At 40.6% G+C, this 26,313-nt stretch overlaps 1 protein-coding gene across 1 annotated transcript; it reads left to right on the top strand.

Moving 5' to 3' along the window:
- Positions 1 to 588: 588 nt before the first annotated feature.
- Positions 589 to 26,279, top strand: RAB32 (RAB32, member RAS oncogene family). The gene is made up of 3 exons (XM_025294428.3): positions 589 to 974; positions 20,955 to 21,232; positions 25,767 to 26,279. Exons 1-3 carry the CDS (start codon positions 722 to 724, stop codon positions 25,911 to 25,913), a joined length of 678 nt encoding a protein of 225 aa, XP_025150213.1. The 5' UTR covers positions 589 to 721; the 3' UTR covers positions 25,914 to 26,279.
- The last annotated feature ends 34 nt before the right edge of the window (positions 26,280 to 26,313 follow it).

Below are 26,313 nucleotides of genomic sequence, written 5' to 3'. Positions count from 1 at the left end.
GGGGAATTAAAATAAGATCGTTTTCGTGGCCATGTGTCTTTTCCCTCAGATTCATCGATACAAAAGCGTTTTCAGTCCTTTGTCAAGTTCAGAGTCATCCGTCCACTCTTTTTCACTTCTAAAGTGGACCACTGGCGATTAATCAAAGGCAAGGATCTCCACGTGCTAAACTCCCTCGGGGCAGAGCCAGGGAAGGAGATCGACTCCCAGACCCGCGCCTTCCAGGCTGGGGTCCGTCCTGGACGACCCCTTCTCGCCCCTCCGCAAGTTCTAAGGGCTTTCACCACCTGGCTGGGTGGTCTGACCTTGACCCGCCTGTTCCCCCTCGCCGTCGGCGCTCAGCTACCCTTCGCGGCCACCAGGGGGCGGCCGAGCTCGGCGCCGCCGCGAGGAGGGGACTCCGGGCAAAGGAAGTGCCGCGAGTTCTGGCCCGGCCCGCGCGAAGCGCAGGCGGCGGCGAGCTGCGGCCTCTCGCCGGGGCCTCCACCGCCAGGCCAGTCCCCCCCGGCCTTTCCCCGCCCCGCGCGGGCTGCCAGCGGCGGCGGGTTCCGGGTCCTGTGACCCGTCAGGCGGTGCGGCAGCGCGGCGGGAAGGGCGGCCGGTCTCGGAGAAGTTTCGACGGCCGGCGGGGCTCCCGGGGCGCCGCAAGGAGGGCGCGGCCGGGCGGAGCCCCCGAGTTCGCCGAGAGCGGCCGGCCGGCTGTGCGAGGTCGGGGGCGGTCATGGCGGGCGGCGGAGCTGGGGACCCGGGCCGGGGGACGGCCGCCGCCGCGGCGCCGCCGGAGACCAGCGAGCACCTCTTCAAGGTGCTGGTCATCGGCGAACTCGGCGTGGGCAAGACCAGCATCATCAAGCGCTACGTCCACCAGCTTTTCTCCCAGCACTACCGGGCCACCATCGGGGTGGACTTCGCCCTCAAGGTCCTCAACTGGGACAGCAGGACGCTGGTGCGCCTGCAACTATGGGACATCGCGGGTAAGAGGATGGCGGGAGCCGGGGACGTGCGGGGACCCCGAGGCGGGCGGACGGCGGCCTCCGGGCTGGGGGCGCCCGCGGGGTTTCCCCGCCGTCGAAAGCCTGGCGGGGGCGGGAGCGGCGCTCGGCTGGCCTCGGTCTCCTTGCTTCTTTCTCTGTCCTCTGCCAGAACTTGCCTGCCCGAGTAAGTTTAAAAGTAAGGGACTAAACCACCTGGAAAGATGGAAGGGGATGTTGGACTCCAGGGGGAATCAGCACAGTGGAACAGGCTTTGGTAGTCGAAGAATTTAAAAGCAGAACAAGATAAATAAATGCGTAGAGAAAATAACCCTGGTTAGACGCCTCAGCTCGGGCTTTGAAAAGCTCTGGTGTTTTTAAGAGATAGGAGGTCCTCTCCTTTGGAGCTCTCACCTGACGTGAGAAAGCCACGGAGGCTTTTCCCGAGTTTTAATTCTGAATCTTCACGAGGAAGAGGGAGGGGAAGGGGCTGGCTCCTCTCATTCGCTTTAACATTTTACAGATAAGAACAGAGGTTCAGAGTGGTTGAACGACTTACCCAAAGTTACACTCCTAGTTAGGGACACCCCCAAGACTAGAAACCAGGGTTTCTTTTCAGAAGGGTTTTCATCATCCACCTTGAGTCTGAGACCCTTCCTTGGGAGCATAATCCCATTCTTTGTAGCCATCCTCGCATTCCTAGGGCAGGCCACTCAGGCAAAGATTTGGGAAAACTTCTCTTGAAACCTTATGCTCCTCTTCTCCCCCTGAGCCAACACCTAGCCCCACTCCTGCCTCCCCACACCCAATATATAATATTATTTCCTGGCATTTGCTTTCCATTGTCATTTTGGAGCAGTTTGAGGAGGGTACAGATTCTCCTTAGTCTACTGTATGAAAACTTGAACTCTGGCTGGTGTGGTGGGTTGGATGTGTGCATTTAATAAGCCATTAACTTTGGGAAAGTTGAAATATGGAAGTGGTACCAGGAATTACCTTGTTCAGTCATTGTGAGTGTTAAGCTCAGTCTGCCTTCGAGATGGGGGCATGTTCAGGGTTAAAGAGACCATCCTTCAACCTCCACTTGTATGACTGAAGCCTGTAAAATGTGTGGTCACCCAACTGGTGAAGAGTCGAGGACCCAGGTCTGTCTGCTGGGTAGTGCTCTTTTCATCAACAGCTTATTACATATGAGATGATATTGAAGAAATATCACATATATACTTATTTATTTAAGACTAGGCTTCTCTATCTCTGATAGGAAAATTAAGTGATGTATGTCACCTCTAAGAAAGGGAGATAGCCTTTGGGCTCAGCTTGTTGGTTTTTTTTTTTTTTTTTTTGGTTACAGAAAACCAAATGTTCGTTTGAAAAGTTTTGAAAAGTCATCTTTTGAAGCCAGAGGCTTCCTTTCGAAACACTTCCTGCTTTTTCACAGAGCACTTATGAGTAAGAGTATTTCTCCTTGACAAAGTCATGGATTCTAAAGGTTGCCTTACCATGTGATAATCATTCTACCAAAATCTTCAGTGTAGCTGTGAATTTCCATGAAGATGATTTTAAATCTCTGCATAGGAGAATAGTTGAGTTTGCTTTATTCTTCATGTAAAATAGTGTGGTGTTTAGCAATTAAATTGTGATTGGGTCCTTCTGCGGGTAAATAAAAGTTTTTTTTTTAATGTCACAGTTGTGTTTTTTTAAGCTTCAAGGAAAAATGCTTATATTTGGAGACTTGGGAAAGCAGAAGCATGAGTTAGAGTTTTCTTCCCCTTTTTCATCCTGCTTAACCAGACCTATTTTACCAGGAGGGGAACGTATTCAGTCTCTACCAGACTCTGGTACATATCGGCCTAAGTGGAATTTTCTTCCAGTTTTGCCTAAATCCAAAGCTTGAGCCTTTCCAGGAAGGAAAGCAGACCTTTCAGAATCTCCAAAAGGGATTCCATCCAGCAAGTACACACCAGCAATGAACAAGATTAGAGGTAAACTTATGAGATGATTGGAAATTATAAGGTTCATCTTTTAAATAAGGTTTTCAGTATATGAGGAAACTAAGAGCAAAAAATAATGTGGCTTTAACTTAAGGTTTAGGGAGCTCTATTATTAACTCTGTCATTAACAAACCAAAGTTTGGTTTGAATATTTGAGCTACTAGTGAATCCTGGCTCATACCATTTGAATTAAATAGTCATGATGTAATGGAGGCAAAGTGAAGGTCACTCCAAATAGTTCCCCATGGCTAAACATATTTGCTTTGTGTAGCAACAAAGTTGAATCATATTTAATTCTCAAAGTGGGGAGGTATTCCTTGATTGCAAAATAGTAGGTGGAGCTGGCCACTCGACATGACTAACTTAAGGTGTGCTGTATTACTGGTTAGACTTTTGTTGCTGCTCTAGAAGTGGGATAAGTGTAAAGAAATTATGTCAGGTCTCTGTACTTGAAAGCTCCAGCAAGCATAACAAGCAGGAATTACCCAAATGTTTTCTGTAAATGTAGCCAAGCAGTTTAAGCTAAACTCTTCGAATTGAGAACCATAGTGACTCATGGATACAGGCCTTATAAATCCTTATTAAATCAAATGAATGCAGCTTTAAAGTACAGATGCAATTTTACACAATTTTGTGTTAGGCAGTTCCTTTCTTTTACTTCATATCTGCTTTGAGACTGCTGCTCAACACATTACTGAAATATACTGAAATATTGAAGTCTTTGATAAGATTTTAAAGAGAGAGTTTAATAAGTGTATATACTAAATTAGGATGCAGTATCTGATCTTCCTTTTAACATGTATTATAGATGAATGAGTATTTGGCTCACTACTTATTATAAGCTTATTAGCAACTGTAGAATTTTCCAGGTAGGCTAAATCTTTTTTTTTTTTTTTTAAGCTTGTCCATTTAGATCTAGTATAATTTAGTCTGCATGCATTCTTTGCAGTGATTTGCTTTCATAGGGAAGGCAAAATTTTATCTCTGCCTTCTTAGAATGTTCAGCTGGTCCTGAGAATTAAATTAATGTAAGACAGATTAATAGCAGAAACTTATTTGAAAGTGAAAGTTGCTCAGTCATGTCCAACTCTTTGTGACCCCTTGGGCTATGTAGTCCATGGCGTTCTCCAGGCCAGAATACTGGAGTGGGTAGCCTATCCCTTCTCCAGCAGATCTTCCCAACCCAGGAATCAAACTGGGGTCTCCTTCATTGCAGGCGAATTCTTTACCAACTGAGCTATCAGGGAAGCTTTATGTGACACAAGAGCCCTCATAAGGAAAGGAAGAACCCCCAAAAGTACAAAAATATAAATGCTTTTATACTAAGTTGAACAAAGGCAGCTGTGGAAAAATAATCAAACTCTGTGGGATGCTAAAAGGAAGATAAGAGCTATTTTAACAAGATCTGCTTCTGCAGAATTCTCTGTTTGATCATCTCTGGTGATGAGCACAGTTCCTTCCTTCCTTATGGAGAGGACATCTTTCACATGGAAATTTTATCTCCTGATTTAAGGGAGAAGAAGGGGAGGTTGGAGTACCCATCTTGCCCTTGTTTTTCAAGTGCCTTTAGTTCAAATAATATTTATGCTACATGGCATTAGAGTAGGCAGGAAGCCTATTCTACTGCTCTTCAGTTTTTAGTATCAAAATTTCTTTATAAAAATCTGAGTAATACTCCTTTGGGCCAGAGAACAAATCAGAAACAATGTACTCTGAAATTCATGTAAATATGATTTATTAGAGCATAAAATTCATGCTTGGAAGACCTTATAAGTTATATAAACCATACTTAGATTCACTTTTGAGCCATACTTAGATTCAGTTTCGAGTTTTTTGATTCCCGTCTGAAAATAAAATGTTGATCTTGTCTTCCTTGTTCTCTCTCGCATATTGCCAATTGCTGTAACTAGTGGTCTCTTCTCGTTTTCTTTGATAACGCTCCAACTCTTCATGAGCAAGAGCTTTCTTGACCTTCAGAGTGTCTATCAGTCAAGGATTATTAATGTTCAAGTTTTTTCTAAATATGAAGAAGCAGTTCTTTGAGGAATTAGTGTCTGTTATATGTAGTCTCTTAGTCCTACAGTGACTTTCATAGGGCTTATTGTGGGTCAGTTACTTAATAATTCATTTAAAAGGATTGAAATAAACTCTTTTATTACATCTGACTTGTACAGTCTTGCCATCTTCAGCCTTATTCTGGCTCAGTTTTGTGCTGAATTCCAAGAAGCCTACTATCCCATTTTACATCTTCAAATCTTCCTTATTTCGTAAGCCCTGACACACCTTTGGGTTCCCCGGTCTGGACTGTGCTTTCACAAATGCCCAGACAGGAATTTCAACATAACAGCATATCTGTGTAACTGACATGAAGAAAATTCGCCTGGTAATGTCGTGCCTGTTGCCTTTCCTTCTTTTGAATATGTTACCATTCTTTTTTTTTTTTAATTTTATTTTATTTTTAAACTTTACATTATTTTTAAACTTTACATTATGTTACCATTCTTAATTAGCCTCAGTTAGCCCAGGTAAGGTAAAAGTTGCTCAGATTAGAGGTACAGAGAGCCAAGTTCTGATAAGAAGTACTAAAACTTGATTTGGCTGCAAGCCATTTGCCTAATCAGTCTATTGTTTGAATAGGATTAAAGGCTTTTGGAAACCCTATGGTGTAAACCCAGAGAGATGTGGTAAACTGACCAAGAAAACACAGGTAATCCGTGGCACAGGCCTCATGTCTCTAATGGCAGAGTGGATTTTTGGTAACATAAGAGTGACATCAACTTTTGTCTTAATTTGCAAATGTTCTGGTCAGCCCTGTTTTGGAGCATATGACTCATATTTTATACCTATTGTAATCATTACCATCTGTTTATGTCATCAGTCCAGAATTTCTAGTTCTTACACTTAATTATGAAGCATACTACTTCCAAAGCAGACACTTTTTGATTGGCTGCATCTCTCTCTCTCTCTCTCTCTTTTTTTTTTTTTTTTTTTTTGTACATTTGGAAAGACTCTCCAAAATGTGGACTTCTCTGAAGTTAATGAAGCTATTTTATTGGTATTTGGTGTAGAGCACACCCTGGAAAACAAGGTAATAATTGCAGCTGTTTGTCTGGACTAGTCTGTGATCTCACAGATTAAACCTGTATGCCATGCATTATTCCAGAGGTGCAGTATTATTTTCAAATATATCTTAGGAATTTCAGCCTTATGTATATGGTATTCTGACCTTCCAAAATGGCAACCCACTCCACTATTCTTTCCTGGAGAATCCCATGGACAGAGGAGCCTGGCTGGCTACAGTCCATCAGATTGCAGAGTCGGGCATGACCTAGTGACTAAACAGCAGCAGCAGCAGCATCCTGACCTTCCAGCTTTCGATATGTAAATTTCCGTGATTCTTCTTCTTCTTTAAAAGATATTTTTATTTTGTATTGGGGTGAAGGTGATTAACAAACAATGTTACCATAGATAGCTTCTTATTCCCTTTTAACATGTACTCAAGGTTTTGTTTTTATTCAAGTGAAATGACAGCACCACATCAGGAGACAATTGCCATTAAAAGAGATAGTTTGTTACTGATAGTTCCCTATAGGAAGGACCATGTCACACCATTCAGGACCACACAGAGAAGCACCAGGGTCATTTAGGAGGCAGAAGGAGCTGGGAAAAAGCAGAGCAAGGGCTAGAGCCTTTTTTGTGATTTTTGAAGAAAGGAAAGGACCTCGCAGCATAGGCAAGCTGAGCCAAGTTTAGGATTGAATAGTTTGAAAGATTTCAGTTTGCTGAGGTCTATAGGGATGGTCCCTAGTTGTCTCAGACCTAGACTGCAAGAGCCTGACCACAGAGAGCAAGTAGAGGAGAAGGACTCAGGACTGATTGGTTTGCATATTGAAGACGCGCTCTCAGCAAGTTGTTTGCTTTAATAACTAGACAACCCTGGGCTGGGGGCGGGGGGCGCAGTCCAGTCCCTCCCCTGGTCTACAAGGCCCCAAGGTTAAAGTAATCATAAAATATGTTAAAAAAAAAAAAAAAAAAAAACCCTGATGAATACATATTTCTAGGCACTTATTAAAATGGACTAAGGGATGAGAAAAGGTAATCTTCCAAAGAAAAAAACTTTGAAGGCCTTAGATTTGGAGTCCAAAAATAGCTGTATCCTCAAAATAGTGAGGATTTCGCAGTTAATCAACACTTAAGTAGTAGAGAGTGGGCTCAGTCGACAAGTTTAAGTTGCACTATGGCTGTAGAGACCTTCTCTTGGATGAAGAGATGGTGAAAAAGTGCTAACTTATGTGAGGAGATTTCTGGAGGTAAGATAAATGATCAAGAAAAAGGTGTCCAGAATTATATTCAATTATATTTTCAAAAGAGCTTTTTGCACTTTTTACAGTCACAGAGGCTAAAAACATGTGATTTCTCCACTCTTATTTTGAGAGCAACAAACCACACAAAAATAAATGAATAGCGGAGGTTTAGTTTAAGGCTTTGTGTTGGTCTTTCTGACAGGAGATCTTAACATTCTCTTCTTCCTCATTTTTTTCACTCACTTCTATCCAGATATTTTCCTTAAGCATTTTCTGTAGTGATTTTTGATTGCTTTGAAATTAAGCTAAATATATATTGGGTGTTTTGGTGTTTTTTTTGGTTTTTTTGTTTTTTTAGTGTGACTGTATGGGACCTGCTCCGTCAGACTCATCTGAGGTGCTTAAATGTATCTTCCTTAGCATCAGCTATAAGCAGAACTGGCTTCATCTGTGAAACATCCCCATAAATCATGGTTTAACAAGAAAAAAGTTAAGTCCCTCACCTAGTAAGTCTGTGGTTGAGCAGTTCACAGCTGGTGAACAGAACCATTCATTCTTCATGGACCAAAGCTGACATTTCACCACTCAGCTATTCCCTGGCTGTATTCTTTGCCTTTCTGGTCCAGTCAGACACCCATGCCTTTTTGCAAGGGCAGCTGGGAAATCTAGGGCTTTTTCTGTTTGTTTTCAAACTGGACACACTGCTTCCCCAAATAAAATTCTGTGAAGGGGATACTAGAGAGGCAATTAGCAATATTCCATGCTTAACAAGTCAGAGTTCCTAGGGAGAGGGCCTGGAAGTATGTAATTTACCAGACACCAGGGGTAATCTTCCCCAGGTGGCATTAGTGGTAAAGACCCCACCTGCCAATGCAGGAGACATAAGAGCCACAGGTTCAATCCTGGGTAGGGAAGATCCCCTGGAGGAGGGCACAGCAACCCACACCAGTATTCTTGCCTGGAGAATGCCATGGACAGAGGAGCCTGGTGGGCCACAGTCCATGGGGTCACAAAGAGTCAGACACGACTGAGTGACTGAGCACACACAGCGTGGGTGATCTGATTCGCTCAAGTTGAGAACAGTGGTTCTGTCTTGCCTGTGCTGTCCATTGCCAACAGCCCATCCTCTGTTCACTCCACTGAACAAGTCTGCTGCTCCCCGGGTTCCTTGACACCCACCTTTTCTGGCCCCTAAGTTCCTGTCTATTTTGCATCACCCACTCCTTATCTCTGTTGCTGTCTCAAGAGGTGATGTAAGGAGACACGATAAATCACACGACAGAAATGGGCCATGTCTTGCTCTCACTGAATGCTGTACTTAAGAAAGGAAAAAGCCAATATCTCGAACTTCCAAAACTATTCCGACTTTGGACACAAACCAAAAAAATACTTTGATTTTATTTCTCTCTTTAAATTGATTAAAGTCAGATGTTCTTTTTACAGTCACCACAGAAGATGTAAATAGTTGAATAAAAACAGACCTTACACTGTGACCTAAATACCACAAAAGCTTGCTCTTCTCTAATTAGCAAAGAGAAAAATCCAGTTCCTGATGTTGCCATCTCAAAAGGAGTTTGTTTTTCTTTTAGTTTAGGTATTTTTTAACTTTTTTTTTCTGTGTTCAGTTTTGTTACTCGCTTGCTTGACAGACGGGTTTGATCTCAACCTCAAATAGTGGTGGCATGGGCACAAATGGTATTTTATACATGATTTAAATAGCAACTTTGCCTCTTCCCCTGTAATGCTTTTTTTTCGAAGTGGAAATATATTTCCAAATATAAGCATAGAATCTCAGAGGTAGGAAGTTCTGGTAAAAAACCCTTTGTGTAATCACAGTTAACATTTATGAAAAGCTGCTTTCTAGTCACTGTCTCTCAATTTACTTTTTTTAAAATTGAAAAATAATTGCTTTACAACATTGTGTTTGTTTCTGCCATACAGCAGCATGAATCAGATCAGTTCAGTTCAGTCACTCAGCCGTGGCCTATTCTTTGCAACCCCGTGGACTGCAGCACACCAGATTTCCCTGTCTATCACCAACTCTTGGAGCTTGCTCAAACTCATACCCAATGAGTTGGTGATGCCATCCAACCATCTCATCCTCTGTCATCCCCTTCTCCTGTCTTCAGTATTTCCCAGAATCAGGGTCTTTTCCAAAGAGTCAGTTCTTCCCATCAGGCGGCCAAAACGTTGGAGTTTCAGCTTCAGCATCATTCTTTCCAATGAACACCTGGGACTGATCTCCTTCAGAATGGACTGGTTGGATCTCCTTGCAGTCCAAGGGACTCTCAAGAGTCTTCTCCAACACCACACTTCAAAAGCATCAATTCTTCGGTGCTCAGCTTTCTTCACAGTCCAACTCTCACATCCATACATGACCACAGGAAAAACCATAGCCTTGACTAGATGGACCTTTGTTGGCAAAGTCTCTGCTTTTGAATATGCTGTCTAGGTTGATCATAACTTTCCTTCCAAAGAGTAAGCGTCTTTTAATTTCATGGCTGCAATCCCCATGTGCAGTGATTTTGGAGCCCCAAAAAATAAAGTCAGCCACTGTTTCCACTATTTCCCCATCTATTTACCATGAAGTGATGGGACTGGATGCCATGATCTTCGTTTTCTGATTTTAGTTCACTGATCCTAAAATGTCGATGTTCTCTCTTGCCATCTCCTGTTTGACCACTTGCAATTTACCTTGATTCAGGGACCTAACATTCCAGTTTCCTATGCAATATTGTTCTTTATAGCATTGGGCTTTACTTCCAATACCAGTAACATCCACAACTGGGCATTGTTTTCACTTCATCTCAGCCCCTTCTTTCTTTCTGGAGCTATTTTTCCACTCTTCTCCATATTGGGCCGCTACTGACCTGGGGAGTTCATCTTTCAGGGTCAGATACAGGTACACATATGTCCCCTCCCTCCTGAATCCCCCTCCCATTTCCCTCCCCCAACCCCACCTTTCTAGGTTGTCACATAGCACTAGACTGAGCTCCCTGTGTCACACAGCAAATCCTACTTGCTATCTGTTTTACATATGTTAATACATATGTTTCTGGGGAAATTACATTTGAGTAAACTGAGACTCAATAAGGTTAAGGGATTTCCCCAAGGTCTGTACACCTGTAACTTGCAGAGTTAGGGTATGAATCCAGAGATTTCTTATTGCAAAGGTTTTATGGTCATGTTATATTATCTCTCTTTCTGCTTTACACATGATAGAAAAGAAAACCAGACAAATGAATGGCATTGTGTAAAATCACATGACTCCTTTTACCTTCTTCATGGTACAATATTAAAATATGAAATTCAGTACATTACTGAATCCAGCCTCATATGGTGCTAATTTGATGCATTAGCTTTTAGACCTGTTTTATTTGAGGGTAATACAGTCATTTTTTTTATGAAAAATTGCGTAAACAAGTCGGGGGGAATGGGTTTTTAGTTACATTGTTTTATTGGTCAGTATTATGGTAATTTTTTATTTTTTTTAATTTTTAAAACAATTTTTTTTCTTTGTGCCATTTTTAAATTTTTATTTTTTATTTTTTAACTTTACAATATTGTATTGGTTTTGCCATATATCAACATGAATCCGCCACAGGTATACACGTGTTCCCCATCCTGAACCCTCCTCCCTCCTCCCTCTCTGTACCATCCCTCTGGGTCATCCCAGTGCACCAGCCCCAAGCATCCAGTATTTTTTTTTTTACTTTACAATATTGTATTGGTTTTGCCATACATCAACATGAATCTGCCACGGGTGTACACGTGTTCCCAATCCTGAACCCCCCTCCCATCTCCCTCCCCATACCATCCTTCTGGGTCATCCCAGTGCACCAGCCCCAAGCTTCCTGTATCCTGCATCGAACGTGGACTGGCGATTCGTTTCTTATATGATATTATACATGTTTTTTAATGTAAGGAAATTTTTTTTTCTTCTAACAATGCCTATACTTTTAGCATGTTAAATATTTAAGTGTGATTCTGGGGCACATTTATAAGGGCTTTATAAAGTAGTAGTATACAAAGTCATTAAATAGATGCCCTAAAAATGACAAAACATATGTGACTATGAATTGTAGCTTCTTACATATAAAACCTAAGACCCATTATGACATCACCATATTATCTATATCAAGCTATAAAAATTTTTAGTGGCTAGATAAATATCTTTCTAGAACCCGTGACTGGACTTATATTTTGGCTGGATCTTGATCTTTTACCCAGCAACCACACAAGCATGTTAAAAATGCTTCATCTCTGAAATGCATACTGAACTTTAAGGATATGTTTTTAAAGAACTTTATATGCACTCACTAGAAACTTCATTTCTGCCCAGTCACCTTAAGCAAGAACATGTAGCTCAGTAATTCTTGTTGTTTGTTGTTTAGTTGCTAAGTCGTGTCCGACCCTTTTGCAGCCCCATGGACTGTAGCCCAGGCTCCTCTGTCCGTGGGATTTCCCAGGCAAGAATACTGAGTGGGTTGCCTTTTCATTCTCCAGGCAAGAACACTGGATGGGCGGGATGGATGGATCTTCCTGCCCCAGGGATCTAACCTTATGTTCCCTGCTTTGGCAGGTAGATTCTTTACCTCTGAGCCACCTGGGAAGCCCAATAATTCTTAATGGGTGGGAAGGATAAGCATTTATACTTGGAAAGCTAAGCACTGATTGTCTTATTGTTCTGATTTATTTTTCATTGTGTGACTTATATTTTGAATTTCAAATAACATTTAGAGATATTTAGATTTTTTGGCAAATGGGCACATGAACATAAAGTATTGAGACACACATTGAAAAATAGTGATTAAAACCATAGAGAAGGCGTCTCTGGCCTGTATTTCTGATAAATGTTCAAAATGCAGTATTTTGCTTTCAAATCTGAGAGCAAATATTTCCCTTTAGAAAATTTGCCTACACTAAAAAGAGAGAAGGCAAGCCATTTTATGATTTTCTTTTCCTTGATTAGAATACATATTCTTGGAAATGTATCAAGTTGTCTCAACTGCTTCTCAAAGTCATTAGTGTTGGGTACTCCAGATATTGGGGAAGCATTTTAATCCTTTTGCCAACATGTGTACCTTACAGGTCATCATCCATTAGAGTATGTATTACCAAGTCGTGCATCTTTAAATGTCTTTGAGCCTAGATGACTAGCACTGTGCTCTTTTTTTCCCTTTCTCATTGCCAAGATATCTAGCTATAATCAGGGTTCCTTCCGCTAGAGAAGGAAGTAACACAGCTTTTTAAAGGATAACACATTTTAGAAGCCATTTGGAATATTCAGGCAATATGCCCACAGCAATATGGTTGAAAAAGCCTGTCCCCAGTGTCAGCCTAGCTAATGAACTCATCAGTGAGGCGTGTCCTTAGCTACTGTGGTCAGGCACTCAGGGACACAGAGCAAGCCTGTAACTTTTGTGGCAGGGCTGTGTGTCCTTGAGGAATGTCTTTCCAGGCTCATGCTGCTTTGGATCTATTTGGAGACATGGGGCCATGGGGAGCAATGTATACTCCAGAAAATCCTTGGTTACCAGATCAGGCAGCACACTGGATAAGACATCAACCTAAGACACTTGAGTAATGTTGTCTCGCTGAGATTTTATTTTCTCATCTTTAATATAAGGGAGGTTGGATGAGATAATCTGGAGTATTGTCTTCTAGTTTATAATCTTGTCTGTTAGAGTATCAGAAAAGCATAAAGTAACCCCTCTCCTTCCTGTAAGAGGAGATTACAGCTCTGTTCTAGGAAGGTGGTGTTTGTTGCTCAGAGTTCTCCCCACCATGTCTGTACTACTACAGGCCATGTAAGAGGAAGATCTCCCAGGTTCTGCTGAGTTTCCATATTGCTGTACACTTTCACTCCACACACACACGCACTATGAAACAAGACACATGCAGCTGTCTTTACATTTAATAACTGCATACTTTCTCCTCTAACCGGTCCGCTTCCATCACAGGACACAATCCAGGAGCATTCAGCATGCAGCATGGCAGAAATGTCCTGCTTTTATTTATGTACTTGTGGAAAGAAGAGTCCTAGAATAATAAAAATTTTTTAGAATAAACTTAAAATGGTTGATTGGCTGCCCTCCAAAAGTTAAAAAAAAAAAAAATGTTACGATTCCATGGATTTCTAATGCAATTCTAGTTTGCATATGACAGTCTTACCTATTAGCCCTTATTGATCCTTTAGCCCTTATCTGAAGCTAGGAAGGGCTGGCTTCTGCAGTGCTGTAAAAGGGGAAGTAGAACACCTGTTTCTCCTAGTGATGACTCAGTGCTTCTGGGAAACTGCCTCCAGCAGTTAAAACTTAGCCTTTTAGTCCATGGATGGTGAGCATGGCTCTGACTTGGCTGGCTGGAAAGTCACAGCATGGAAGTAAAGAAATAAAGTTTATGAAGATATTATATTTTCATAGTATAAGCATTTGAAAGGCATTTTTTGATAATGTATCTTTCAAAAAGACTAGTAAGATTAACGTACCCACTTCAGTGAATGGCATCCCCTTGTTGAATACCATAATATGCTCTTTGTATCTCTGTTTACACCTAACACATCATGGCATCGCTTGGTTTCTTTCCTCAGATGGACTGAGAGTCTTGGGATCCTATTCATTGTTTCACCAGTGTCTAGCACAGTGCCTGGTACATAGGAGGAACCTAATACGTATTTTCTAGTTGAGATCAACCCTAGCTATAAGAGGTAAAAAGATATTTGGGAGTTGTACCAGTCAAGATAGGCTAGGTTGTGGTAGGGTGCCAACAGCCTTAAAATGAGGAAGATCCCCTGGAGGAGGGCGTGGCAACCCACTCCAGCATTCTTGCCTGGAGAATCCTATGGACAGTGGAACCTGGCAGGCAACAGTCCATGGGGTCACAAAGAGTCAGATATGACTGAGCGACTGACACACTTTCACACTCTTTCTACATGTCCTTAAGAGGGAGCAGAAGTGGGGGGATGGCGAGAAATGTGAGGGTGGTTTTTCACTGGAGCCCCTTGAAGACCCAGGCTAAAAGAGGCCCTACCATCTGATACCATCACCTCAAAGTAGGGGTAACCTTGCTGCCACCCGACAAGTGATTCTGCTGGGCAGGGACACTTCTGTCCACATTCCATGAACACAGCTGGTTTAGTCGGGGCAGGGCAGTGTGGTCCTCCATGTATTCAAAAGTGGAGGAAAATGGATTATTTGTGAACATTAGTTGTGTTTTCCACTGGACTCCTTTGTTTTAGATAGTAATAAGGGACTAGCTAAAATTACCCAATGAGCAGTCATAACAAAGATACAGGCTGCAATTCTTATTCTTGTAGGAAAGTTTACTTTCCAGCTTAAAAACCGAAAGAGCTTAGCAATCCTGTGCATTTAAACCTTGAAAACAACAGAGCTAAATCTAAGTTTCACCTTGTTCGATTTTTGGAGAACAGTTCTGTTAATTTTATGTTAAGATTATTATTCTAAATGAACTCCTTTTATCCCTTCTCTGCTCCAAAAAAAAACACTTTATTTAGCTAAGTTCTGCCAAACTCAGCCCTAAATATACTCCCAGGCAGGCATTTTACATTTAACTTCCCAGTGACCATATATAAGGTAGGTATTTTTTATAGCTTTATTGTGATATAGTTGACATAGAGTAAACTGTACAATTTTATAAGTTTTACACTTGGGAAATACCACCATTGTCAAGATTGCAAGCATTTTTTATCATTTGAAATCTAATTTCTCTAGTCCATTCCCTGCCCTTGTCCAACATAATCAACTGATCTGCTTTCTCTTACTGTATTAGTGTAGTTTCTAATTTTTTGGTATTTGATATAAGTAGACTCACAGTATCACCTCTTCCTCCTCTGGCCTGGTTATTTTGACTCAGCATAATTATTTTGAGATTCATCCATGTTGTTACATTTATTCATAATTTGTTTCTTTCCTTTTTTATTGTTGAGTTGTGGTCCATTGTATGAATATACCGTAGTTTATTCATTACTATGTGAATAGACATTTGGGTTGCTTCCAGTTTGGGGCTGTTAAAAATGAAGCTCCTCTGAGCAGCCGTGAGCATGCCTTTGTATAGATGTGTGCCTTCATTTTGTTGCAAATACCTAGGAGTGGGATGGCTTGGTTGTATGCTAGATATATGCTTACATTTTTGAGAAAGTATCAAATTGTTTTCCAACATGGTTACACTATTTTTAAGTATTATTCTTTCCATCTGCCTATGAGAGCTCCAGTTGCTCCACAACTTCACCAGCACTTGGTATAGTCAGACTTTTTCATTATAGCCTTTCTTGTGGGTATAAAGGATCAGCTCAATTGTGGTTTAAACCCAGTGATTAATAATTTTGAGCATCATTTCTTTTGCTTATTTATCATCATATAAATTCTTTGGTAAAGTGTTTTAATATTTTGCTTATTCTATCAAATTGTTTTTTGTTCTCTTATTTTGGAGTTCTGAGAATTATGTATATTCTAAGTATGTTTTTTAAATCAGATATAATATATATGTACTTTTTTCTCCCAGTTTGTGCCTTTACTTTTCATTTGATTAACAGTGTTGTTGTTTGGCCTGCTCAGTCCTGACTGACTCTTTGCAACCCCATGGACTGCAGTACATCAGGCTTCCCTGTCCTTCTCTGTCTCCCAGAGTTTGCTCAAACTCATGTCCATTGAGTTGGTGTTGCTGTCCAACCATCTCATTCTCTGTTGCCCTCTTCTCCTACTGTCCTCAATTTTTCCCAGCATCAGGGTCTTTTCCAATGAGTGGGCTCTTCGGATCAGGTGGCAAAGTACTAGAGTTTCAGCGTCAGCATCAGTCCTTCCAGTGAATATTCAGAGTTGATTTCCTTTAGGATTGACAGGTTTGATCTCCTTGCAGTTCAAGGAAGTCTCAAGTGTCTTCTCTAGTACCACAATTCGAAAGCATCAATTCTTCAACACTCAGCTTTCTTTATGGTCCAAATCTCACATCTGTACATGACTACTGGTAAAACAAACAAAGGTCTGTCTAGTCAAAGCTATGGTTTTTCCAGTAGTCATTTATGGATGTGAGAATTGGACTACAAAGAAAGCTGAGCACCGAAGAATTGATGCTTTTGAACTGTGGTGTTGGAGAAGACTCATGAGTCTTCTTGGATTGCAAGGAGATCCAACAAGTCCATCCATCATAAAGGAAATCAGTCCTGAATATTCATTGGAAGGACTGATGCTGAAGCTGAAACTCCAATACTTTGGCCACCTGACGTGAGGAACTGACTCATTGGAAAAGACCCTGATTCTGGGAAAGATTGAAGGCAGGAGGAGAAGGGGAAACCAGAGGATGAGATGGTTGGATGGCATCATCAACTTGATGGACATGAGTTTTAGTTAGCTCTGGGAGTTGGTGATGAACAGAAAAGCCTGGTGTGCTGAGGTCCATGGGGTCGCAAAGAGTCAGACATGACTGAGCAACTGAACTGAACTGGTAAAACCATAACTTTGACTATATGGACCCTTGTTGGCAAAATTATGTCTCTGCTTTTTAATACACTGTCTAGGTTTTTCATAGATTTCTTCCAAGGAGCAAGTGCCTTTTAATTTCATGGCTGCAGTCACTGTCTTCAGTGATTTTGGAGCCCAGGAATATAAAGTCTGTCACTATTTCCACTTTTTCCCCCATCTATTTGCCATGAAGTGATGGGACTGGATGCTATGATCTTAATTTTTTAATATTGAATTTTAAGCCAGTTTTTTCACTCTCCTCTTTCACTTTCATCAAGAGGCTCTTTAGCCCTCTTCTCTTTCTGCCATTAGAGTGGTATCATCTGCGAATCTGAGGTTATTGATATTTCTCCCAGCAGTCTTGATTCTAGCTTGTGATTCATCCAGCCCAGCATTTCACATGATGCACTCTGCATATAAGTTAAAAAAGCAGTGTGACAGTATACAGCCTTGACATACTCCTTTCCCAATGTGGAACCTGTCCATTGTTCCATGTCCAGTTCTAACTATTACTTCTTGTCCGGCATACAGGTTTCTCAAGAGGCAGGTAAGGTAGTCTGGTATTCCCATTGCTTTAAGACTTTTCCACAATTTGTGTGATCCACACAGTTAAAGGCTTTAGCGTAGTCAATGAAGCAGATGTTTTTCTGTTTGCTTTTTCTGTGATACAATGGATGTTGGCAATTTGATCTCTGGTTCCTCTGCTTTTTCTAAATCCAACTTGTACACTTAGAATTTCTTGGTTCACATACTGCTGAAGCCCAACTTGAAGGATTTTTAGCATTACCTTGCTAGCATGTGAAATGTGCCCATTTGTACGATAATTGAAACATTCATTGGCATGGCTTTTCTTTGGAATTGGAATGAAAACTGACCTTTTCCAGTCCTGTGGCCACTGCTGAGTTTTCCAAATTTGCTGACATATTGACTGCAGCACTTTGATAGCATCATCTTTTAGGATTTGAAATAGCTCAGCTGGAATTCCATCATGTCTACCAGCTTTGTTTGTATTTGGGCTTCCCTGATGTCTCAGTTGGTAAAGAATCTGCCTGCAATGAAGGAGACCCAGGTTTGATCTCTGGGTCAGGAAGATCCCTGGGAGAAGGGAATGGCCACCCACTCCAGTATTCTTGCCTGGAGAATTCCATGGACAGAGGAGCCTGGCAGGCTACAGTCCATGGGATCGCAAAGTGTCGGACACAACTGAGTGACTAACATTATTCTGTTAGGTCGTTGCTGTTTCTGTCCTTTACGTTGCCCATCTTATCTTTTTTTTTTTTTTAATTTTATTTTATTTTTAAACTTTACAAAATTGTATTAGTTTTGCCAAATATCAAAATGAATCTGCCACAGGTATACATGTGTTCCCCATCCTGAACCCTCCTCCCTCCCCATACCATCCCTCTGGGTCGTCCCAGTGCACTAGCCCCAAGCATCCAGTATCGTGCATTGAACCTGGACTGGCAACTCATTTCATACATGATATTATACATGTTTCAATGCCATTCTCCCAAATCTTCCCACCCTCTCCCTCTCCCACAGAGTCCATAAGACTGTTCTATACATCAGTGTCTCTTTTGCTGTCTCGTACGCAGGGTTATTGTTACCATCTTTCTAAATTCCATATATATGCGTTAGTATACTGTATTGGTGTTTTTCTTTCTGGCTTACTTCACTCTGTATAATAGGCTCCAGTTTCATCCACCTCATTAGAACTGATTCAAATGTATTCTTTTTAATGGCTGAGTAATACTCCATTGTGTATATGTACCACAGCTTTCTTATCCATTCATCTGCTGATGGACATCTAGGTTGCTTCCATGTCCTGGCTATTATAAACGGTGCTGCGATGAACATGAAATGCTTAACAGTGTAATTGGCACCGTTTAGACTTGTCATATATGGTGGTGTTAGAAAGCACACTGTCTGCTGTGAGAATGTCAAGGAGGATTGAATCCTGGCCCTGGAACTGGAATGGGTATTTTAAGTCACAAGATCCTCCTCGAAAATGCCTTGTCTCATACATTTCTTGTTTTCTTATGGTTTAACCAGAAATTTTATATGAATACAAACTTGTATGTTCACTAACACAGCTGGTAAAAAGAAATATTTGGGGAGGGAATTTACAGATGATTCTAGAAACAAAGTCACTAGAGTGCAATAGTTCTTCATAACTTCTGGATTTCTATATACATTTGTTAGTTTGGCACCTTACCCTCTTCTAAATTAAAGGGTAGCCCAAAGGAATGTTTTTATATAATTATGTAATTATCTTGTTATCTGGACTAAGTTAGCAGTACTAATTTCTCTTATTGTTGTAGTTGTTTCATATAAAATAATTAAAATTGAGAAAAATCAAAATCATTGGTAGTGTGTGCTCTCTGTTTCAAACTAGGTCCACCTTAATGCATCTGTGCAGTGTTTACAAAATGGTGATACTGACCTTGAATGGTTGGTCTGTTCTCTGCCAGCATGCTTTGTGTGATAATTAAATGTACATTAATGGAAAAGGATACAACATGAGCTTTTTATAAATGTCAGCATTGTGAGCAAATAAACTAAATAGTTGGCTGGTCAGATTTACATCACTAGTAATATATGAACGCGGTAATGACATTTCTCATGTGACTGTTCGTTCTAACAAAATCTGGAACTCTGAGCTGGCACAGTACAGCTTCAGATAAGCCCCTCTGGGCAGCAGTCATAAACTAGATGAACGCTGTTTATCCATTTAAGCTTGACTATTGCATTCTTCTTCAATTATTCCATTAATAATATCTAAAAATGTGTGATGGCATAGACTTTGGAGGAGAAAAATGATTAATTTAGGGGACAGCTTTGCTTTCTTTACTACCAGTAAAATTAGATAAAAGCTTGTTTTTCATTGTATGTTTTAATAGGAAAATGTTCCATCATAGCACATGTTTTTTTCATTAGACAAAGAGTTATAAATCTTAGATTTGTAGTGATCGCAGTCATTTTCCCTTAGCAGTATAGTCAGTAATTTGCCCCACTAAGTCAGGGCAGCTGCAGGATAGGTCAGAATGACGGGCATGTTTCCACACACATGTGGGAGTCAGGAGATCCAGTCTTAGTCCCATCTTCTTTAGTTGGCGCTGTTGGAGTCCTGGCCAAGCAGCCTTTGCATGTTTTTCTGTCTGTCAGATGAAGAAAAGAATTCTTCCTAAGTCAATACCAGATAGTAAGTGAATGCTTTGCCAAGACCTATATGGTATGTTTAATGGTAGATTTTTTTCCAAAAAAAAAAGTGTTTAACATATTAAGCTATTTTAAAAGTACAGTGATATCCTAAGAGCTCTGTAGTTGATCCTTCTTTTAACAACACAGTTGTACCATGTTTTACTAAAGTAGTGGTTTTGCACATCTACCTTCTTAGAGGAGAGCAGTCTTGCATTTCGAGTCAAAAGTGAGAAAGTAGCATTTATATATATATATATATATATATATATAAATATATATATATATATATATATACTATCGGGTGTTAAAAAGATGGCTAGTGGGAACTTGCTGTCTAACATAGGGAGCCCAGCCTGGCACTCTGTGACTTCCTAGAGAAGTGGGATGGGAGAAGGGAGGGAGGCTCAAGAGGGAAGGAGTATATGTATTCTCATTGTTGTACTGCAGATACCAGCACAGAGTTGTGAAGTAATTATCCTCCTTTAAAAAAATTTAAAAAGGAAAAGGAAAGTGGGTTTTGCTGGGGATGTGAAAAAAGAGAAGTTAAGAACATGAGCTTTTATCTCAGGTCCAGGCCTAATCTTTTTGACTAGCGTTTTACCCACCACACTTATCTTCTTCCTGCAAGTCTATTTTCTTCTATTCTTGTCTCTTCCCTCCACACCCAACTTTCTTTTTTTTTCTTTAGTACCTCTCTTAGACCAAGGCAAGTGAGAGGGCCCATGATGGATTCTGTAGCTGTAGGAATGGCATCTTGATGTTTATGGAGAATGTAGTGTACATGCACAGAGGACATAAAACAAAGTAACTGTCCTGAGAGCAGGTGAGCAGCCACTTCTGCCCTATGGGTTGTGGTTCTGTGTGTGTATCCTTAATCCCACCCATCTCTGTTGCTCTGGAATGACAGATGTGTTTACAACATTATTCTTAGGGTTAAAAAGGGTTCTATCTAAATATAGCCTCTGACTGAATTTTAAGTTTTTGATGTCTCACTATATTTATTTCTAGGACAGGAGCGTTTTGGCAACATGACCCGAGTATATTACAAAGAAGCTGTTGGTGCCTTCATTGTCTTTGATATTTCGAGAGGTTCCACGTTTGATGCTGTTTTAAAATGGAAAAGTGATCTGGATAGTAAAGTACATCTTCCAAACGGCAGCCCTATTCCTGCTGTCCTTTTAGCTAACAAATGTGACCAGAAAAAGGACAGTGGCCAGACTCCTTCCCAGATGGACCAGTTCTGCAAAGAACATGGCTTCACAGGATGGTTTGAAACCTCTGCGAAGGTGAGCTCTGCTGCATGTTTTTATCTGCTCTGCAGTTAACTCATACATCTGACCTGTAACTGTAAAGGATTTAGACAGATTTACCGGAGTGTTTTTCAGCAGCCTAGTGAAAGGTGAAACATAGATATGTTACAGCTTATTTCAGGCAGCTACAGGAAGGTTTTCAGAATTGGCTAGTGGGAGGTGAATAGAAGGGCAGATTTTACATTAAAATAAAAATTAATATTATTAGAGCAAAGAACAAATGACATTTTCTGTGAGTTTGAGTCCTTAAAGTATTTTTCATGCACCCTGGAGTTTATGGGGTATGAAGTATATTGTCAAGCACAACTAATTTTGATTTTTACAGAAGATTTAACAAAACACAGGGACATAGACATCCTTAGTGAAGATGTACGTCGTGGGCAGGACTAACAAAGACATTGAAAAGGTCAAAGAGAAGATGTATTCAGATGATGTTGGAGGAATTGTAGATCAAATGTATATGAAAAATTTGAGCAAAAGGAAAGCATCAACAATTGTGACATATTTTGTCATGAACAGTAGAGTAAGATGTTGTTCTTTCAACCATGATGAAAAACTGGATAAAATATTTTTTGAAGAAAAATACAGATTGGCTGATGAAAATCTTAATAGTCTAGATATACTGGAAACCAAAGGTGAAAATCCCAAGCATAAAATTTTGTGTTGGAGTGCATTTATATGCATTGCAGGTTTCACTTTAGAGGTCCAATAACAATCAGACATGGAAGAACGATGAAATGTTGGTGAAGTTATGTGATGATGACAAACTCAAAACCAAACTGATATAATTCTAACAGTTTCAGCTTTCAGTATACTTCAGTGAATTGCTTATGTATAGAGAGGATTTAGATGGATTTACCAGAGTGGTTTATATATGTATATATATATATATATACACACACACACACACACATACATATTTTTTTTTCCTCCAAATCACTTACTTACCAGGTTACTTTAGCTGTACTAGAAACCCACCCTAAAAGTGGAAGATTATTTGCTGCCACTGAAGATGAGAATAATGAAAGCAAACCTATGGGAGACTACACAAAATGTGCTCTGAAAATATTGTGATGGAGGGGTCATTGGGAAGAACAGTGTCTGCTAGAGGCAGAAGTGTTTACTTCTAGGCTAAAGGCTATTTATTATATAATAAATCTACTCTATTATAAATTAAAATTTAGTTTCATATTTAAAAAGTAGTGGTGGAACAGGGATAAAGCCCAGAGGTGTACTGCATGAGCCCTCAGCCAAACAGGAAGGAAGAGATTGCAGAAGGGACGGCTTTTCATAGAGGCACTTGTTCTGGGAGCCATGCCCTCTGTCTTCTCTCTGCATCTGTCAAGGGATTTGCTTTACTTCCCAGCTTTGTTGGAAAAAAATTAGTGGTGTGTATAAATGTTTACTAGAGCAAGAGATTTGACAGAGAAGATGAATGTATTACAGATAAAAATTCCTCTTCTGTTTTTTTTTAATTAATCATTCAGGTAATAAATCCAAATTTCTCCCCAGAATCTAGATGGAAGATTCATAAACAATAGTATCATGTGGCATGTAGCCTGAGACTGTGTAAGTCATCAGCTTCATTGTATGTATAGACAGGGTAGCTTGTAGAGGTAAAAAGGAAAATATTCATATGTTCTGTGCCTTCCTACAAATATATTTCCTACAGATTTCCTTAGTGATGAGTATTTCAAGAGAAATATAATGTAAAATTTTCGTTAAAATTTTTAGTCAAGATTTAAAATACTGCCTACATGCCATTAACACCTCTGATTCTGAGCTGGCCAGCAGTTAGCTTCGAACTGATTTCTGCTAGACTTGCAGGGATCACAGCCTGTTCCTTTGGGAACACAGCCAAAAGCCAAGTTTAAATTCATGAGCTTCATCTCTTCACCTTTATGGCAAATAATGGATTTCCAATATGAAACTGTGTGACTAATTACACTATAGCATGGGACTTTCTGTTCTTAATGAGTTACAATTAGATGCAGTTAGAGAATGTTTTAATTATTTGGTATAACGGGGATGGTGGAGACTGAGGGACATTAGGGCATTTAAAGATCGATACTTTAATTAAAGTTTATGCTTACCTTAGGAGTAGAGGTTAAAAAAAAAAAACCCTTGTGTTGGTGCTAGAAAAGATACCTGAATAAATAGCAGAGGTCTTTACTCCTCAGACAGAGTTCTCACTGTCTGAGAAAGTTACAACAAATAAGGGAGACGCCTAGAATGAACCTTGCGGTATTAGGTTGGAATTGGAAAGGTCCATATGAACTTAACGTTTAACATATATACAGATACATATATGTATAAATCCTGTGTTTATGTGTATATTTGTGTGTGTGCATATACACACATGCACACATACACACATATATGTATAAACAGATGAACATAGAGGCAGATACTAATGTATGTATTGTTGTTCAGTCATTTAGTTCATGTCTGATTCTTGGAGACCATATGGATGCAGCACGCCAGGCTTCCCTGTCCTTCAGTATCTCCTGGAGTTTGCTCAAACTCATGTCCATTGAGTCGATGATGCCATCCAACCATCTCATCCTCTGTCGTCCCCTTCTCTTCTTAGCCTCAGTCTTTCCCAGCATCAGGGTCTTTTTCAGTGAGTGGCTCTTCTCATCAGGTATCCAAAGTATTGGAGCCTCAGCTTCAGCATCAGTCCTTCCAATGAATATTCAGGGTTGATTTCCTTTAGGATGGACTGGTTGGATCTCCTTGCAGTCCAAGGGACTCTCAAGAGTCTTCTCCAGCACCACAGCTCAAAAACATCACATATTCCCTGGGTGTGTCTGCTGAAGAAGCCATAACGACACAGAACTCATGAGTTTACAAGTCCGCAGAATCTGGTTTTTAAATACAGTTATCTAGTAACTAGTAGAACAAGGAAAGTAAAGATGTGCCTGAGGTATTCTGTGGTGCCAGAAGCTAAGGAAACAACACAATGATGGAAACATGTCAAAAAGACACAGGCGCCTGCTTGTAAGAGCTCCAAAATCTAAGACAATAGATTGAACAACAAAGTAAATATTTATTGTTATGGATCTAATCCATAGAATAAAGTAATAATCTGTGACATGAACAAACAAGTGACTAAGAGGGAGAGAAGAGAAAAAACTCTTCCTAACTGTAGAATTCCAAATCATAAATGAAGAAATGATGGAGATAGAAAGTCACCATTAAATATAACAGTAATACTTGTTCCAGGGAGAAAATTAATTGATGTCAAAATGAGTAGGGAAAGGTATGGTGAAAAACAGGATATTTACACACTTGTACTTACTAAGTGCAAAGTGAAAAATAGTCCCTTTTCAGTGGAGAATCCTGGCAGACACGAACTGAAGCAAGTGTGCCTCCTCAGACGCTGAAAAGAGCACATCGTGCTTAGTCGCTCAGTCATGTCTGACTCTTTGCGACCCCTGGCTCCTTTGTGCATGGGATTTTCCAGACAAGAATAATGGAGTGGGTTGCCATTTCCTCCTCCAGGGAATCTTCATGGCTCAGGGATGGAACCTGTGTCTTGTATTGCCAGGCAGTTTCTTTACCATGGAGCCACGTGGGAAGTTCATAAGTATATATTTACGTATTTTCCACAATAGCTTTAGAAATGTCTATCAGTTCCTACTACCTCTACTTTATAAGTAAGCACAGTTTTTGCTATGTGTTACTTATTATATATGCAATGACAGCATATGAATCAGTCACACAAATATGATAGCTAGTGATTCCTTAGAGCATCCTTAACATCTCACCCACAACATTGTTTCAGCTCAGTTTATACACATCAACTAAAAGTCATAATTTGCAGTCAGGGATGGGGAAGTGATATGCTGCATTTATCATATTTTAATGTGGTTTGAACCCTTTAACATTTTTTTCCACAAGGTATCCTGAATACTGGAAGTAGATGTTCAAGAACAGATTATTGAGTTTTGTTTTGCTGTCTGTAAAGTGAAAAGTGAAAGTGAAATGGCTCAGTCGTGTCCGACTCTTTGCGACCCCATGGACTGTAGCCTACCAAGCTGCTCAGTCCATGTGATTTTCCAGGCAAGAGCACCAGAGTGGGTTGCCATTTCCTTCTCCAGGGGATCTTCCTGACCCAGGGATCGAACCTGGGTCTCCTGCATTGCAGGCAGATGCTTTACCCTCTGAGCCACCAGGGAAGCCCTTTTATATCTGTGCTTTCAGTTATGTGGCTGGCAACCTAGAGCAGGATGAAGATTCATCTTCAGCCATGGAGACAGCTCATTGAACCTCAGCACCAAAGTTTAAAACATTGAAAAACAAGAACATCAGAAAGAGGGATCCTTTGTAGGAAGAAGAGGGTTCTCTAGACCTGTTAGACAATAGTATTGACTCTCAGCAAACAGTTTTAGTATTGGAGCAGGAGATGGAGCTGTCCTTACCGTGCCCTCTCTAACACACTTTCCTAGTTCCTAGTAATACTCTTAATGTTTTCCTCTAAGAATTAATCCTTGTTTCTGCCCTGTAGGATAATGTCAACATTGATGAAGCAGCCCGGTTCCTGGTGGAGAACATTCTTGCCAACCACCAAAGCTTCCCCAACGAAGAAAACGATGGCAGAATTAAACTGGATGAGGAGACTGTGAAAAAAGAGGGCAAGACCCAGTGTTGCTGACTTGGCGTCTGCTTCTCTCCTGCGGGTGCAGTCTGACTGACTGGAAACAAGGTCCTGAAACTAGATTGCAGATGGTGGATGCGCTGCTCTATAAATCTGCCCAGGGCTGCGCCTGAAAATGAATGACGCCACCCCGGGAGCCTGAGACTTTTTTGAAAAGGACCATGGCCGAGGAGTCCTGCCAATGGCTCCACCCCTTCACCCTGAGCACTTAGGCTTCTGCTGTTGTTGCCATTATATTCAAGATAATGTTTACGTTCTTTTCAACAACTTTTAAAATAACAGTTGCTCAGTATTTGTTAAGACTTACAAGTTGTGACTTTCAGTGTGAAAACTGGGTGGTAATAAACTTTCCCTGCAGCCTTACTGTAGTTTCATGAGTCTATATTTTTGTTGCATC

Source organism: Bubalus bubalis, chromosome 10, assembly GCF_019923935.1.
Source record: "Bubalus bubalis isolate 160015118507 breed Murrah chromosome 10, NDDB_SH_1, whole genome shotgun sequence".
NCBI classification, from domain to species: Eukaryota; Metazoa; Chordata; class Mammalia; order Artiodactyla; family Bovidae; genus Bubalus; species Bubalus bubalis.
This window is presented reverse-complemented; position numbering and strand designations above follow the sequence as displayed.

Coding starts and splice junctions, on each gene's coding strand:
- RAB32 (XM_025294428.3), top strand. CDS start 722: ATGGCGGGCGGCGGAGCTGGGGACCCGGGCCGGGGGACGGCCGCCGCC. Junction 975..20,954: donor GCAACTATGGGACATCGCGG/GTAAGAGGATGG, acceptor ATTTATTTCTAG/GACAGGAGCGTTTTGGCAAC. Junction 21,233..25,766: donor GGTTTGAAACCTCTGCGAAG/GTGAGCTCTGCT, acceptor TCTGCCCTGTAG/GATAATGTCAACATTGATGA.